At 33.5% G+C, this 16,024-nt stretch overlaps 1 protein-coding gene across 7 annotated transcripts in view; it reads left to right on the top strand.

Annotated features, from left to right (window-relative positions):
* The window catches only part of TDRD3 (tudor domain containing 3), a 171,992-nt gene that overhangs the window by 35,280 nt on the left and 120,688 nt on the right, over window positions 1-16,024 (top strand). For all 7 annotated transcript variants that reach the window (XM_058548277.1, XM_058548279.1, XM_058548278.1 and 4 more), the window contains exon 2: window positions 15,089-15,173. In XM_058548277.1, the coding sequence (XP_058404260.1) occupies window positions 15,089-15,173 (85 nt within the window). The remainder of the gene's footprint in view (window positions 1-15,088; window positions 15,174-16,024) is intronic.

Raw genomic sequence — 16,024 nt, forward strand, 5'->3', positions numbered from 1 at the left:
GATCTTCCTTGACTAAGGCAGGTAATGTAAGAAATTCCGTGTTTGTCAAATAAGGAAACTGCTAGTTGGGAAAGATATAAAATTACTTATTGCAGTCTTTATGATGCAATATACCAGTTTAACATTGCAGTTATAAAATATATTACTGATGCTACAATTTGGACATAGAATATACTTTTTTTTTTTTCTTGAGGAAGATTAGCCCTGAGCTAGCATCTGCTGCCAATCCTCCTGTTTTTGCTGCGGAAGATTGGCCCTCGGCTCACATCTGTGCCCCTCTTCCTCTGCTTTACATGTGGGATGTCTGTCACAGCATAGCTTGATAAGCAGTATGTGGGTCAACGCCTGGGATCCGAACCTGCAAACCCCAGGCTGCCGAAGCAGAGCGCGCGAACCTAGCCACTTCGCCACTGGGCCAGCCCCTGGACATAGAATATACTTTTATTTTATTAGTTTACCTTTTTGTGAGGAAGATTATTTATTTTTTTGTGAGGAAGATCGGCCCTGAGCTAACATCTGCCAATGCTCCTCCTTTTTGCTGAGGAAGACTGGTCCTGGGCTAACATCTGTGCCCATCTTCCTCTACTCTATATGGGACGCTGCCACAGCGTGGCTTGACAAGCAGTGTGTCGGTGTGCGTCCAGGATTCGAACCAGTGAACCCTGGGCCGCCACAGCGGAGCGCACACACTTAACTGCTTGTGCCACCGGGCCGGCCCCCATAGAAAATACTTTTGACTACTGAAATTTGCAAGTCTATTTCACATCTCTGAGCTTTTTTCAGTCGTGCAAGGTTTATCATTCTCAGAAATAACTGATAGCTTTGTTGCCACTGAGAAGAAAATCTAAGGATTACTTGTTTGTGTCCTAGTTACAGGGTTGTATTCTTTCTAATCTCAGCCCATTTCTAATCTCAGTTACGCTTCCTACCGTGATCTTTCCATGCAGATTTAACTGTCCCGTTCATCTTATTCATACAGGATACATTAGAACACTTTTGTTTCTTTTCATCATGGCTTCTTGTTTTCATGTCTACCAGTTCACTGGACCATAGACTTCTTGAAGATGGATCTGAACTTTTAACTTTGTGTTACTTGTGGTGATAAATAAGTCCCAAATAAAAATTTTGCTGAGGGAAGGAGAAAAGAATTCTTGAATTAGCTTTAAGGAGACTTAAAAAAAAAAAAAAAATTCCTAGTTAATGTATTTTTGGCCCTGTAAAAGGCCAAATTGTTGTAATCTATTTGTTGTAACATAATTGACATCTATGAGTGCCATTATATACACTAGAAATATATTTGTATCTATGTCTGTTGGCAACGAAGTATCAGATTTTTTTGACAGATAAAATAACAAGATCTGAGTCTTTATTTAAATATTACATACATCATGAGTGCGCTGCCAAAATGTGGGTTTCATGTTTTTCTAAATTATAGAAGTTAAGAAAAAGATTCACGAAATACAGTTTTGTCAACATACAGCTTTTGTATAGGCTTGCATTTAAAATAATACATCCTTATACAACCTGACCTCTGGCCAGCCTGGCTTTTATTCATTTTAGGATTGTTACTACCATAAATGTTTATTAGAAATGCACATATTTAGTATGTGTGAGAATTATTTGATTAAATATCATCTTTGTTCATATGCACATCTTTAAAGTGGGAAAAATGTTATTGAAAATGGTGATGACTTTGTGCTTATAATGTTGAAATTTTATTAATCTGTAACAGTTCCTAATTTTTATATGCCAGATATTATAAAACAGTGCTTTATTGCCCTTTTAAAATTGAGTTATATCAGGACTTCTTTTATGATTAGATTAATGAAGATGTAACTATTACATGAGGCATGTGCTGTTTCTGGACAATCCACACACATAAGAATGAATAAATTGATATATAAATATAAAATCATGAGTTTATCCTGAAAGTTCTATTTCTAGTTTAACACCAGAGGTTTATTTCTAGCCTTCTCCCATCTATATTTGTTTCTCCCTTCTCAAACAGTGATAACCTTCGCTCCCAACGTCATCAGTGTATTTGCTCATTTACTCAAAGTAATTTCACAGTTGCCTACTTCCATACCACGGGGGAAAAAGAAACCTACTAAATAGAGTACAGGATTTGTTTGTTTTTTTTTTTTTTGTCTTTTCATTGAAGGTTTTTAAGTACCATGTTTAATGTTACTTGGGTTAGTTTTTTATTTCAGTGAGGTTATTAATTTAAAATATAAAATATAATTAATTTCTGATTGTATTTAATTTTAGGCTCCTCACATCTTGTTGATTAAATTTTATATTTTGAATATATATATTTTATCACCATTTTTAATAACAGAAAAGCTATGAGGCAGTACTGGTATAATGTAAAGAAGTCTGGACCAGGGACTCAATCAAGGCTTTTTGTTTTGTCCAGTGTTGCCACTTACTGTGTATCATTAGTAAATTAGCAAACTTCTCTGAAATTCGAATTCCTTTCTTCTCTTTTATGTTTATTAAGGTATTGTTTACATACAATTAAATTAATCAATTTTAAGAGTTCAGTTTGATGAATTTGATAATTGTATCCACTTGTGGAAATGGGTTTTTCACCTTCTAGTCCCTTTGCATTTCATCCCCTCCCTCACCCCTGGCCCCCGGCAACCTCTGATCTGCTTTCTGTCATTATAGTTTTGCTTTTTCTAAAATTTTATCTAAATGGAATCACATTGTATGTAGTCTTTTGTGTGTTGCCTTCTTTCACTTAGGATCATGTTTTTGAGATTCATCCATGCCGTTGTGTGTATTGCTATTTCATTCCTTTTTGTTATGGTATAAATATATCACAATTAAAAACAAATCCATTCAGTTGATGGACTTTTGGGTTGCTTACATTTTTTTTGCTATTATAAAGAATGATGCTTTGAACATTCCTGCACACATTTTTGTATAGACATATACTATCATTTCTCTTTTGCGTTATTTTTGTAGTGGTTTTCCTAGGGATTACAGTACATAATATCTTTAACTTTTCACAGTTCATTTATTGTTAATAATGTGCTACCTCATGTGAAATACAGAAATGTTGCAACATCTGTCTTATAATTCACTCACTCTTTCCACTGTGTTCATTCTGCTGCTAATTCCACTTCATTTCAGAAATAGTTTTTCATTCTAGAATTACCACTGATGTTTTGTTTGTATCTCTCTGATGAGACTTCTCATTTCTCTGCTCAGATTTAATGTATTGACAACTTTTTTTCTTAATTGAGAATAGTTATATCTACTTTAAAATTGTTGTCTGTTAATTTCAACATCTGGTTCATCTTGGGATCAGATTTGATTGATTTTCTTTTTTCTGGAGACTGTATTCCATTTTTGGTTTCTTGTATGTTGGGCAATTTTGGATTGTATTCTGGGTATTATGGGTTGTTAAGGTGTGGAGATTTTGGTTCTGTTGCTTTTCGAGGCTGATTCTTGTTTCCTAGGTTATAGATGGTACTTTTTTTTGGCTGGGCATGAACTGCAGACTCTTATGTTGTGCAATAGCTGTGTTCTCTGTTCAAATCTTTTGTCTTGAGCTGGGCTGCTTTGAGTCTGTTCTGCACATGGGTCATTCAGAGATCAGTCAGAGATGTGGATAGACAGAGTTGGGGAATCCCCTCTCTGGGTCTTTCCCTTGCAGGATTCCCCCCCCACTCTTCAGTGCTCCTGGTTTCCCCACTTCCCTTTTCTGTTCCCCAGACCAGAAAGATTGTGAGTATGTCCTTGTGCACACCTGCTGCTATGTCCACCATTTCGTCTGCACTTTGTCCTAGGCTAAAAGCCCCAGAGACCAGAAGTTACTTGCAGCTCCTTTTATTCCTTAACCAAGTGAGCGTGATTCTCCACCAGTGTTTTCTGCTTATTCTCCAGTAGCTTTTGTTGCTTTTTGTATTTTTTAGTTCTTTTCTCTGTCTGTGTGGGGTCATCATATGTAAAGGAGGGTCCTACTTCATCATACCCAGAACTGGTACTTTAGAGATCATGTATTGATTCCTCTCTTTTTAAATGGGGATGATAACACACACATCTAATAGGTATGAGAATCACAGGAGTCAAATATGTAAACTTTAACACACTTGATTCTAAGAGAGGGTGGGGAAGGATCATATCATTTATCTGAATTTTTACTCAATCATTGAAAATGCGTTGTTATTTGTAAAGCTCTTCAGGGATATTTGATGTACAAGTAAGATTTCTTAAAATAAGAAAGTATTTTAAAAGAATCATTTTGTTAAAATATTTAAATATTTCTAAAAACACAGAATAATTCATAATTTTAGAGTTTAAAGTTCTTTTTCCCCAGTCTAATACATGTAATATGACCCCACAGAACCACTTTTAGGAATATATCTTATAAAAATATTACTATTCATGGTCTAATGTGTGTCTACAAATATACTCAAGGAAGTATTGTTAATATAAAATCAGAAACAACCCGGATAGTTAAAATAAATTATAGTATAGCCCCTGTATGGAAGGGAATACTGTGCATCTATTGAAAAGGATGAGGGGGCTGGCCCAGTAGCATAGGGGTTAAGTTCGCACGATCCACTTTGGCAGCCCAGGGTTCGCTGGTTTGGAACCTGGGTGCGGGCCTACTTACCGCTCATCAAGCCGTGCTGAGGCAGCATCCCACATAGAAGAGCTACAACTGTACAACTATGATATACAACTATATACGGGGGTTTGGGGAGAAAAAAAGAAAAAGAAGAAAATTGGCGACAGATGTTAGCACAGGGCCAATCTTCCTCAAAAAAAAAAAAAAGATTAGAATTTCCTGGTGCTTCTTAAAAAAAAAAGAAAAATATGAGATTGGGAAATCTATACGTTTGACAGGGAAATTGGCCATGATATATTCTTAAATGAAAAGATCTATTGCAGAAGCTTTTGTATGAAATGAGCCTATTTTTATAAATAAACAAATATTTCCTCTGAATTCCACTCCAGTTTATGTGTATGTATGTTACAAGGATATACCTAAGATTGTTAATAATGTTTATTTTTTTGGAAGAAGAATTGGGGAAGGGCCATTTTCACTTTTTATTATAACTCTGTACAGTTTGTATTTTATTATTTATAGACTTAAACAAATTAGTCAAGTTCATGAAAGAATTCATCAGGAAGAGTTAGTGAATCAAGCCATTTAAATTGAATAGAAAATGTTCTTCTTTATAGATTCTAATCTAAAGGATGACCTTTCAAAATATTGTTTTTTGTGTTTAATTGAATCAATACTTCTCAGATAATGACTTAAGTTCATACTAGGTGTGTTAGTTTTCTGTGGCTGCTGTAACAAATTACCACAAACTAGGTGGCTTAAAACAATAGAAATGTACTCTAACAGTTCTAGAGGCCAGAAGTCTGAAATCAAGGTGTGTCATACTCTCTCCAGAGGGTCTAGGGGTGAATCAGTAACTTGCCTCTTCCAGCTTTGGTGGTTGTTGGCATTTCTTGGCGTGGGACCTTATCATTCCATCTGCCTCCATCTTCTGCCTCCATCTTCACATGGCCTTCTCTTCTGTGTGTCTCTCTCCTCTGTGTGTCTGTCTCAGAACTCTCTCTGCCTCTCTCTTTTAAGAGACACTTGTCATTGGATTTAGGGCCCACCTGGATAATAATCTAAGGTCTTAACTTAATTACATCTGTTAAGATAATTTTTCCAAATCAAGTAACATTCACAGGTTCCAGAGATTAGGACGCAGACATATCTTTTTCGGCAACACTATTTAGCCCACTACTGAAGAGATATGGGATATATTTAAATTATGTGTTCTAAGGTACAAAATTAAAACTTTTAATTTATTTACAGCATTTCGATTTCAAAAATTTAAGCAACACCAAGCATGTTGTGTTTAAGATGCATTTTAAAGAAATTAAAATTAAAATTATTCATATTTATTGGCTAAGATATAGATATGTGAGATTCTTTCACTCTTGTTTAACATGTACTTATTTAATTTAGTAGCATGTTTAGGTGACTGCCCTTTTTTATTTTAGTCCTCTTTCATTTTCATTTTATTTTAATTTATGGAGAATTATGCTATTAGATGTTAAAATATATGATTGCATATACTAGAAACAAATAGGTATTTGCCATAATTGCCTATGATAAGTGAAATAGTAGATTTTCATTTTTAAAGTTTTGAATGAATGACATTAGTTTAAATAAATTATAAGTAAATTGTAAAATGTCTAATTTTAAAATTAGATATTACAATTGTAATTCTCTGTGATATAGCATTTTAAACTTGTTACTTACTAGCTGTTTCTTGATGTCATTATTTTAAATTTTGAAATAAATGGTAGATTGGGTAAAAACGATGGCAATGTATTTTGCCTTGGAAATTCTGTTCGGGGCAGAAATGATTGCAGTCTCATGGAATAACTTATTATTAAAAACTATGTATATTCATCCATATATGTAAAATTGGAAGATTTCAACAAATTAAATAATATACTTTTTTGCATCTTGCTAACACTTTCCTTCATTTCTCAGTGAACTCTGTGTGAGTAGCACGTTAAAAATATGTAGTTCAGCCTTTCTAATAAGGAAGCATACGACATTTTTGATTATTGGTTGTAACCTTTGAGGAAATTCCCTGTATTGTTAGGCCAATTTCATTCTTTTCCTTTCTTCTAAGAACTCAGAAGGCATTTTTGAGTATCATTATGTTTTGAAAATATTTTCCAGAATAAACACTAAGGGTAGTGTTTCAGAAGGAAGAAAACTAATATTTATTTAGCATCTACTTTATACCAAGCATATACTAGGTATTTCATGCTGTCTCATTTATTCTTAGAACAACTCCATAGTATTTTCAGTATTGCCTCCATTTTTTTTTGTAAGGGAGGAAACTGAGGCACAGAAAGATTAAGTAAGGATCCCATATGTATTAGAGGGTGAGGCTGAGATTTGCATCTAGTTCTGTCTCACAAAAAAGTACAGATCAGATAACAGTTTCTCCAAGCTATCTGTAAAATGCCTTCTAATTTTTGTTATGAAATCTTACATTTTTAAATAGCATTTCTTATGGAAACTGAGTATACAGTCTCCTGGGGGTAAGCCTGGGAGGCCCTTGGGTTGGACTCTGCAGGCACCGATCCTGTATTGTGGTAGTCAGTATACGAGGCATCAGGCTTGAAGTGAGCCTTTCCACCTGATGTATGGTTTTATAGCTCTTACCTTTGTGCTGAGGAAACGATGACAGAAATATCTAATACTCCTACATTTAAAAATATAAGTTATTAAAGAATAACCTCAGCTCTACATCTGAATTAAAGTATGAAAATGTTGAATTAGAGTAAGGACATAAATTATAACCTCCAATGAAAGTAAAAATATCCAGGCCTTCATTTTATATTTTTAAATTTACGTGGAGGCTTGGGTTGCAAAAATGAGTAATAACATAGTTAGGTTCCCATTGCCACTATTCTTTGTAATATATCAATTATGGAATTTCAAAGGAATTACAAGTTTTTACTTGCTCAGTTGTGATAATTTTTTTGTACTAAATAAGCATCCCAGGGTCACTGTCTTCCTAGGTTGGTTAATGTATGGGGAAAATATTTTAATATCTGAAAATGGGTCATAAAAAATAGAAGTTTGTGATTTATTGTCACCTGTCTTCTGATAGTTATTATCTTAAAGTTGTCATGCTTATTTATTTTGGTGTCAGAGAAAAGCAACTGAAATAATGTTGAAAATACTTCTTGTAACTATTTCACAGCAAAAAACGTTAGTCTAATAATTTATGTATACTTTTTATAAGTCTCTATTTCCAAAGGATGAACGTAGGAGAGAATAGGAAAGAAAATTGTCTTTTGATATGCTTCATTTTTTTTTTCTTATGAGGTGATATCTCTTGAATGCCTACTAAATGAGTTTTTTTAAAACACTGAATGATCTTTATAGCAAACACAAATTCTGAAATTGTAATAGTCTATTTTATATTCTTGATATCTCTACTCCCCAACAAAAAAACAATAAATGTCAGAAACCTTTATTTTAAAGTTAATTTAGTACATTTTTGGAGTCTTAGCTTCTAATAGTATGATAATATTTTTACTTGTGAAGCAAGGTTGTCATCTAGTGGTGTTTTCAAGTACTACATCCTTCATAATTATCTGTCTAATAAATATTCAGCATTTTAAGGAAGTGCTTAACAAAAACAAGTCTAGGTTTCAATTTTTCAAAATTTAAACACTTTTAAATGTTTTAAATTAGATATAACTATACAAAAGTTTTTCCCTAGTATTTTTCTAATTTCTACCTTTCAATCTTTAATGATGGGCCAAAAAAAATTTTGTTTGGCCAATGAAATGTTGGAGTTTGAGTAGTATGAGTGTTAATCATGATGTATATCAAGGCATTTCATATTGCTTCAGGATCTACTCTAGAAGTTTTTTATTTAGATAGAGAGATAACTTCTATAGTACTGAGTAAATTTTTCTTTATTTTTTGCATATTCATCCTTTCAGTTTTTGTGCAGGTTAATTTTATAAAACATTTGCATTTAAAATGTTAAAGTTTCAGGGGGGCCAGCCCCATGGCTTAGTGGTTAAGTGTGTGCACTCTGCTGCTGGTGGCCCGGGTTTGGATCCCGGGCACACACCGATGCACCGCTTATCTGACCATGCTGAGGCGGCGTCCCACATACAGCAACTAGAGGGGTGTGCAGCTATGACATACAACTATTTACTGGAGCTTTGGGGAGGAAAAGGGAAAAAAAGGAGGAGGATTGGCAATAGATGTTAGCTCAGGGCCGGTCTTCCTCAGCAAAAAGAGGAGGATTGGCAGGGATGTTAGCTCAGGGCTGATCTTCCTCAAAAAAAAAAAAATGTTAAAGTTTCATGGTGATTTTTTTGCTTTTGGTGTTTATACTTTTGTAATATAACAGTCTGAAAAATTAGTGTAGAAGAAATTAGAATGGATTTCCTGGTGTGTCTGTGTGTGTGTAAGTATGTATGTGTGGAAACAATTTAATACCATAGTTTAGCTAAATGGTGGAAATAATATAATTTGTGCATGCAAAGAAATCATAAAAACTAAAAACTGAAAATATAAAGCATTTTTAAAAGTAGTTTATTTTTGAATAAATCTTGTATTGAAAATAGTTTATTATATTGATTAAGATCAACACTAAGTTCTTGCACTGAGAGATATTTTAAATAATACGAAACTTTATTCATCTGATTCATTCATAGACAAAATTAAATTTTAGGCTGGAGTTGATTCAGGTCCTTATTGTAATTCTTAGCATAAATATTGTGGTATTCATTTTGGCCTTGTAGGTGGCCACTTTATCTAAAGAGGGAAAGAAAATGATAGTGATAGAAGTAGTACTTTGGTTGCTAAGGGAAACGAAATAAAAGACCTCTTTTTTCATTTTTCACCATTTGTGTGTCCTAGTACTCCCTCTTCTGAATTACCTTTAGTAGAATTCTGATCCTCCTATTTGCTGTGCTTAATAGAGATTTAGGCATGGAATCCCATGGATTCATTCATCTTACTGCCAGTATACCAATTTATATGTTTGTTGGTGATATTTTTCCCCCCTAATGTATTTATAAACTGTATTGAATATATTGATTTCATGTGTACCAGGTCATCTGAAGCAAATTTTGTGTTCAAATTCTTATCAGCCTTGTTACCTTACTAATCTTATTACTCAGTATGGTTAAATACTGTATTTTCCCAAATAATATTCATAAATAGGAATTTATAAGCCATTTTCTTCTGCCCAAGAGGAGGGAATTAGCAAGTTATTATTTCAGTGTCTCTGGCTGGGTATAGTAAGAGCCTATAAGAATAACAGCAAACCCCAAATATTTTGGCAGGCACATCACAATCCTTTTACACTGGGGGGTTGAAAACAGGATAGGCAGAGTGAATAGAGAGATCTTTATTTGGGTGATTTTTAAAAATTATTTTTTAATGTCTTGGGAATTTGCAGTAGGTTGGCAACTTCCATGTTTGCTAAAGTCAAAGATACCTTTTAATATAAGTGATTTTTAAATTATCTGTTATGTTTTATTCTCAGGTGTCTCTGTATTTGCACTTGGGTAATTGACAGTTATCTTTATCTTCTTTGTGGCTAAGCAGGAATTCATTTATTAAATTCCCATTTTGGTATCTGGATAACACATGTGGGCCAGTAATCTCAATGTGGTAGTAAACAGTCACATATAGATCATAGACCCCAAAAACCACATAAGGACATTTGATTTGGGTTTTATTCAGAGACAATTAAGATTACCATGTGACAGTCATCATCCAGATTTCTCCTTTATTGTTTGATTGAGTCCCTACCCATTTGGGAAGAATCTTTTCATTCTTGGTTTTCTCAGTGGCATTTTAAAGAATTTCCGTGTGTCATCAGCCTATTATATATGTGTAATAATAGATTCTGTCTTTGATTATTTTGGGAATTCAGGTCTCAGTTCAGACTTGAATGGACATTCTTTGCTTGGATGGGTGGAAGTGGGTAGAGGGGAAGAAAACTTGATGTTTGCTTTTTAGTGTTTCTGGCCAGTTAGAACATTCCTCCTCCCTAAAAAGTATATGTAGTCTGGAAATCGGAGGTAAAGGTGAGTTCTGTATATGTCTAGTTTGTAAAATATTTAGGCCAAACTACGTGATTTGACACTTTTCAGTCTGATGTAGACAACTCTGGTAAGAACATTTATTACAGTGCATAATTATGTTCATTGCTCTCCAAGAATCATACAAAGTGGCCTAAAAGACAAAATTCTTTTTCTCTTTTGCCTGAAAAGGATGTCAGCCATGAATATTATGTTATTTGATAGACACATGGTACAACCTTGCATGTCAAAGACAACTTGGAAGCGTATAGGAGCAAACAAGCAGATAACTTAAATAAACTAATATGATTAGTAAGTACAAATTGTGTGTGCCATGTGCAAGCTGAAACATGTTTTGTTTGACTTGCACATTGCTTTACAAAAAAACTAAAAGCTAAAAATGAGAAGATCTGACAATGACTGTTTTACCTATCCTCAGACAGACAGACAGTCAACCGGAGCTGAGTTATGGCCGCCCCCTTTAGATGGGGCATGTACTCTTCAGTTTGTCTCATTTCTCCTCATTATCCATTCATCATAGCCAGTGATTAAGTTAGACTCAAGGATTTTACCTGCTTTCCGAGGAATAAAGTGAAGGAAAATTGGCTCTCTTTTCCCTTACTGATAGTGAGAGATGGTAATGATGAACCACTATCTGGATCGAATAAATGAGATTAAAATGATAGTATTTGTTTTATCTCAGTTTGCTGTCAGTAGAGATTCTTGAACTGTAGTTTGGGCATGTCTGTTTTATATGCCCAAGTGTCATCTGAACATGGGATGAAGATGGTTCTGGTAGTGGCGCTTAGGCTGTGTGACCCTTCTTATTGAATATGTATTCATTAGTTGCAATAGGAAATCCCCTTTCCCCCAAATTGGTGGATAAAAATTAACTTGAAAGCTTTTACTTCTGAAGTAAAAAGAATTGCTCAGGATGACACATTAAATGACGAAGACTGTATTTTAACGTCTTCTATTTATGAAAAAGGAAGCACTTGCTAAAATCTTTTTAAAAAAATTTGAGCACTTATTACGCTATGATTTAAAATGGCATTATTTGAAGGTAAAATTAGTAGGAAATGTTAGTCTATTCTGTGAGTATCATGCAGAAGTTTAGCCTTTTAGTGCCCTGCTTGTCAATAAAATGTATTCAGATGTATTTTTAGTTTAGAATAGTAATGAGTGTTTTTATAATGTTACTGTTCCAAAATCTCCACTGGAGAGGAAAAAAAAAAAAATGTATGCTTTCACAGGCTGTTTTAGTAAACAAGAGCTCTCTGAGGTTCGTTTCTTCTTTAGGGTTCATGCCCTTGGGTTTTACGTGCTCAAAGATGGCACATGGGAACTGATTATAATTCTCTTCCCTGGAAGTCCATCGTGTAGATGTGCACAGGGATCAGATCTGGGACGCATGCTCCAAATTTCAGTTCCTTTCTTTCCCAATGACCACATTAAGGCTGGTGAATTTTACGTTGTATTGTTTTTTCAGTTACTGTGTTACTGTGATGCACCTTGAAGCCAATTTGGGCATTTGACTTACTTTTATCACTTGTTTTATTCATTGATAATATTGGAGTTTTAATGAAATATTGGAATTTTAAAAGAAAAAGATTAATTTGTAAATCCCATGTTATGGTTAATTTAGATTCAGTTCTTCTGTGAGAACAGTCCAGTATTTACAAAAGGATCACCAAGATGTTACTGGGGAGAGCTGTGAAGGGGTCTCCTGTTCCTTGATAATTAGAGTAAAGCTGTAAGATCAAGTCCTTTGATTTTTCCAAATATGAAGGGTAAGTAAGGGAGACTTGTAAAACTTGGAAATCGAGACGGAGCCACATTTTTGAATTTGTCATATTCAAGAGCCCTTTTACAGGCATTATTTTAAAGAAATCACATGATATTTGACTTATACATGGATAAAGTCAAATTTCCACTCCCTTGTGGTTTCTGTCTTTAGAATTTTTGTTAGGTAGACTTTCCCTCTTTATATTTTGTAGGGAGAGGTGTTTTTTATTATTATAACAATTTTTGAATCTCTGATTATTAGTATTAGTTGAAACTAAACCTGTTCTTTTTTGATATATTTTAGAGCTCAGTGATTAAATTTGCCTACTTGTGCTTTTTTTGTGTGTGTTGATAAAGTGTGTCTACTTGAGTAGGAAACTGATTTGTATAGCTGTTAGCTTTTGTTTGTGAAAAGATGATCGTATTCCTAATATTAGCATTAGTTGTTGATAAATAAAAATGGTGTGTTGTGATGAAAAGACTGCTGACCTGGGAGTTAGGAGGTAGTCTTGTTTTAACTTTGCATTGCATTTGTATTTTAGGGCAAGTTTAGTTAACATCTTTGGGCCCTCTTTTCTTCATCTGTAAAATTGAAGACGTGAACTTTATTTTTAACTGGAACTATTCCCGTTCATCTGACATCCTATAATCTTTTAATTCTAAAGAGTTGCCGTTCTAGAAAACGAAGTGTTTTATTAGTCATTGCATACTATTTCCCCACTGTGTAGGAATTTTGAAAGTTGTGTTTTTGTAATTACTCAATCAGCATTTAATATGTCACCCATATCCCTTCAAGCACTGTTATTTTCTAAAATTGGTTTCAACCTTTACTTATCTCTCATTTCTTCCCCATTTTCTAGCCAGAATGTTCCAGGTTATTACCTCTAGAATGTGCTTCACACTTTTTTACTTCTATGTTTTTGCTCATACTACCCCTTTCTATGCACTCTTTCTGTCCCCCAGCCACTTTGAACCCCTATAACATTTCCTTTATAATTATTTTGGCCTTGTATGGTAGCTGTTTATGTATTGTGTTATGCTGTATGAGATTGTAAACTCCTTGAAGGCAGGTGTTTAATTTTCATCATTTTACTAATCTTATTACTAATTCACATAATACTTTTCACATAAATAGGGGATTAATTAATATTTGTAGAACTGAATTTGTAAGATGATTAATGATAGATACAGTCAATTGCTATGAACAGTGAAAAATTAACAGGATAGTAAGGAAATCAACTTAGCCATTTTGAATTAAAGCAGTGTTTTAACCATCTATGCTGACTGCAAGCATTTGTATTCCATAGTTACTTCTGTACTATTATTCCTGCTTCTCATCCGTTTGTTCTTACTGACTCATCTACATATTTAACACTTCTGTTTTTTGTCTGTAACCCACTAAATTACTTGCCTTCATTCATGATTGTAGTTTAGCACTACCATGGTCTTAAACTTTTAATAGTATCTAATTTTGTTAACACATTCTTGCTTTGATTTATGTGTGTGTGTGTGTGTGTCTGCTTTCCTGACTTTTATCTCCTTGACCTTGTTCATAGGCTTATCAACTTTAATCACCTATTTTCTTTTGCACTCTACAATTTACATTTCTTTTCACTTGCTCTTTTACCTTTGAGAAATCATTCATTCCATATTTCTTAAAGGCACATCCTCTTTGGTTGCTGTGTCCAGGTAGAGTTTATATTGACAAATGTCTTAGAATTAATTCTATCTGATGTTGGGGGTTGATGGTGGAATTACTGTCTATCAGGAATGAGCTTCAGTTAGCTCTGTCAGGCTAGTACTCCTGTATCTTCTTAGTGGGAGAATGCCTGCAGTGGCAAAGCTAGCACCAGCCCTTTGGTTAAATGTGTCGATACAGTAACAATGTCAGATGTTAATGGGCATTTTTACAGGTAGACTTTTTGAGAGATGATACCCAAATTGTAGAATTTATCAAAGAATTTCAAAATGGCCATGTTGGGTATGGATGAATGGGTAGAGATGATTTTTCTCCTCCTTGGATTTAATAATCTTTTTACTCTTGAATTAATTATTGTCTGCGACAGGTGAATAGTTGGTTTTGACTGGATAAAAGAACAAAGGTCCATAAGACAATGAGTAAAAAAACTGAAAAGAAACAGGAAAAGTAAAAGAAGGTAAAAAGTTGCCTATCTTTGTGCCACTTGGAGTCAATAGCATTTATTGAAGGATTCTTTGGAACATTATTTTAAAGAAAGGCGACTTGAGAAGGTAATGTGAGAAAGAAGCACAGATGAAATTTCTGTTGGACTAAGTTTAAAACTGTATTGTTTTTAGTTCTATTTTTATGGCACATCTCAATCTCCAACAACTTACTGTATTACCAAATATTTAAGTCAGATATTATATTTATATAATAGTAAAGTAGCTCATACATTCCTTAAGAAGTATATTGATGTTTAAATAGCTTTTCTCAGAAACCATATGAAGATTTTTATTAATGCAATATCCCTTTAAGGGTACAAAAGAGGAAAAATATGCATTGTCCATTCTGTTCTATCAGAGATAGTATGTAAACAGGGAGTATCCAGGATTCTTTCTCTTAGTGTTTGTAGTAGAAGCATTTTATAGTAGAGAACAAAATTGCATGTTGACTTAAGAAAATAATTTTGGTTATTTAATTTTAGAAAATATTAAGCCGTTTATTTTATTTTAACAGGTATCTGTCAGATGAAGGCATTGAAGCTTGCACAAGTTCTCCTGACAAAGTCAATATAAATGACATCATCCTGATTGCTCTCAATGTAGGTTTTGTTTATTAATTTATAAACATTTTAATCTGGAAGCTATATTCATTAAAAACAGCTCATAAAATGAACTGGATTTGATGATAAGTAATATGGAGAACATCTTTCAATTTTATTGTTCATTTAAAGTTGCAGTAATGTTTGTTGAATTTGATAATCTCATATCAGTCAATTATTACTCATATCAGCCAATTATTAGAAATATATGTTTCTTTTAACATCTGTTATATAGAATCCAATGAAAAAGGAAAAAATGCAATTAAAACTCCTTTTGTTTCACCCAGTGATCAGTTACAGAATCTCATAACATTTATAGTAGCTGTATAATAGCAGTAAAAACTGATCCTATTCATTAAAACAAATTGCCATTTAATTAACGTAGAAACTCTAGCTACGTTATAGCTTTTTGACAGTTGTATTTATTATTTCAAAATAACTTTTCCTGTTGATAAAAGTAGTATATATTGTAGAATACTTCAGAAAACACAGAAAAGTAAAATGAGAAAATTAAAGCTACTTATAATTACTGTCAATGTTTTGGTGTATATTTCTTTCCCTCCATCCATCTGTATAGCTATATCTTTTCCATAATTGGGATTGACTTTTGGATTTTTTTGAAAAGTTATAAAAATTGTTTGAAATAGATGAAGTAACAAATATTCTTTTTTCAACCTTGCCGTTACCCCAGTGGGAGTTTTTTTCAGGTTGCCTTTACAATAACAATCTGTTAACAATCAAATTTATATATTATGATACATAATTAATGAAATTCATAAGAGAATTACTGTCTGACAGACTCATCATATCACTACAAAATAGGTATAACATAAAGCAGAAATGGGGGCAAC

This window comes from Diceros bicornis, chromosome 9 (genome assembly GCF_020826845.1).
Source record: "Diceros bicornis minor isolate mBicDic1 chromosome 9, mDicBic1.mat.cur, whole genome shotgun sequence".
Taxonomy (NCBI): domain Eukaryota; kingdom Metazoa; phylum Chordata; class Mammalia; order Perissodactyla; family Rhinocerotidae; genus Diceros; species Diceros bicornis.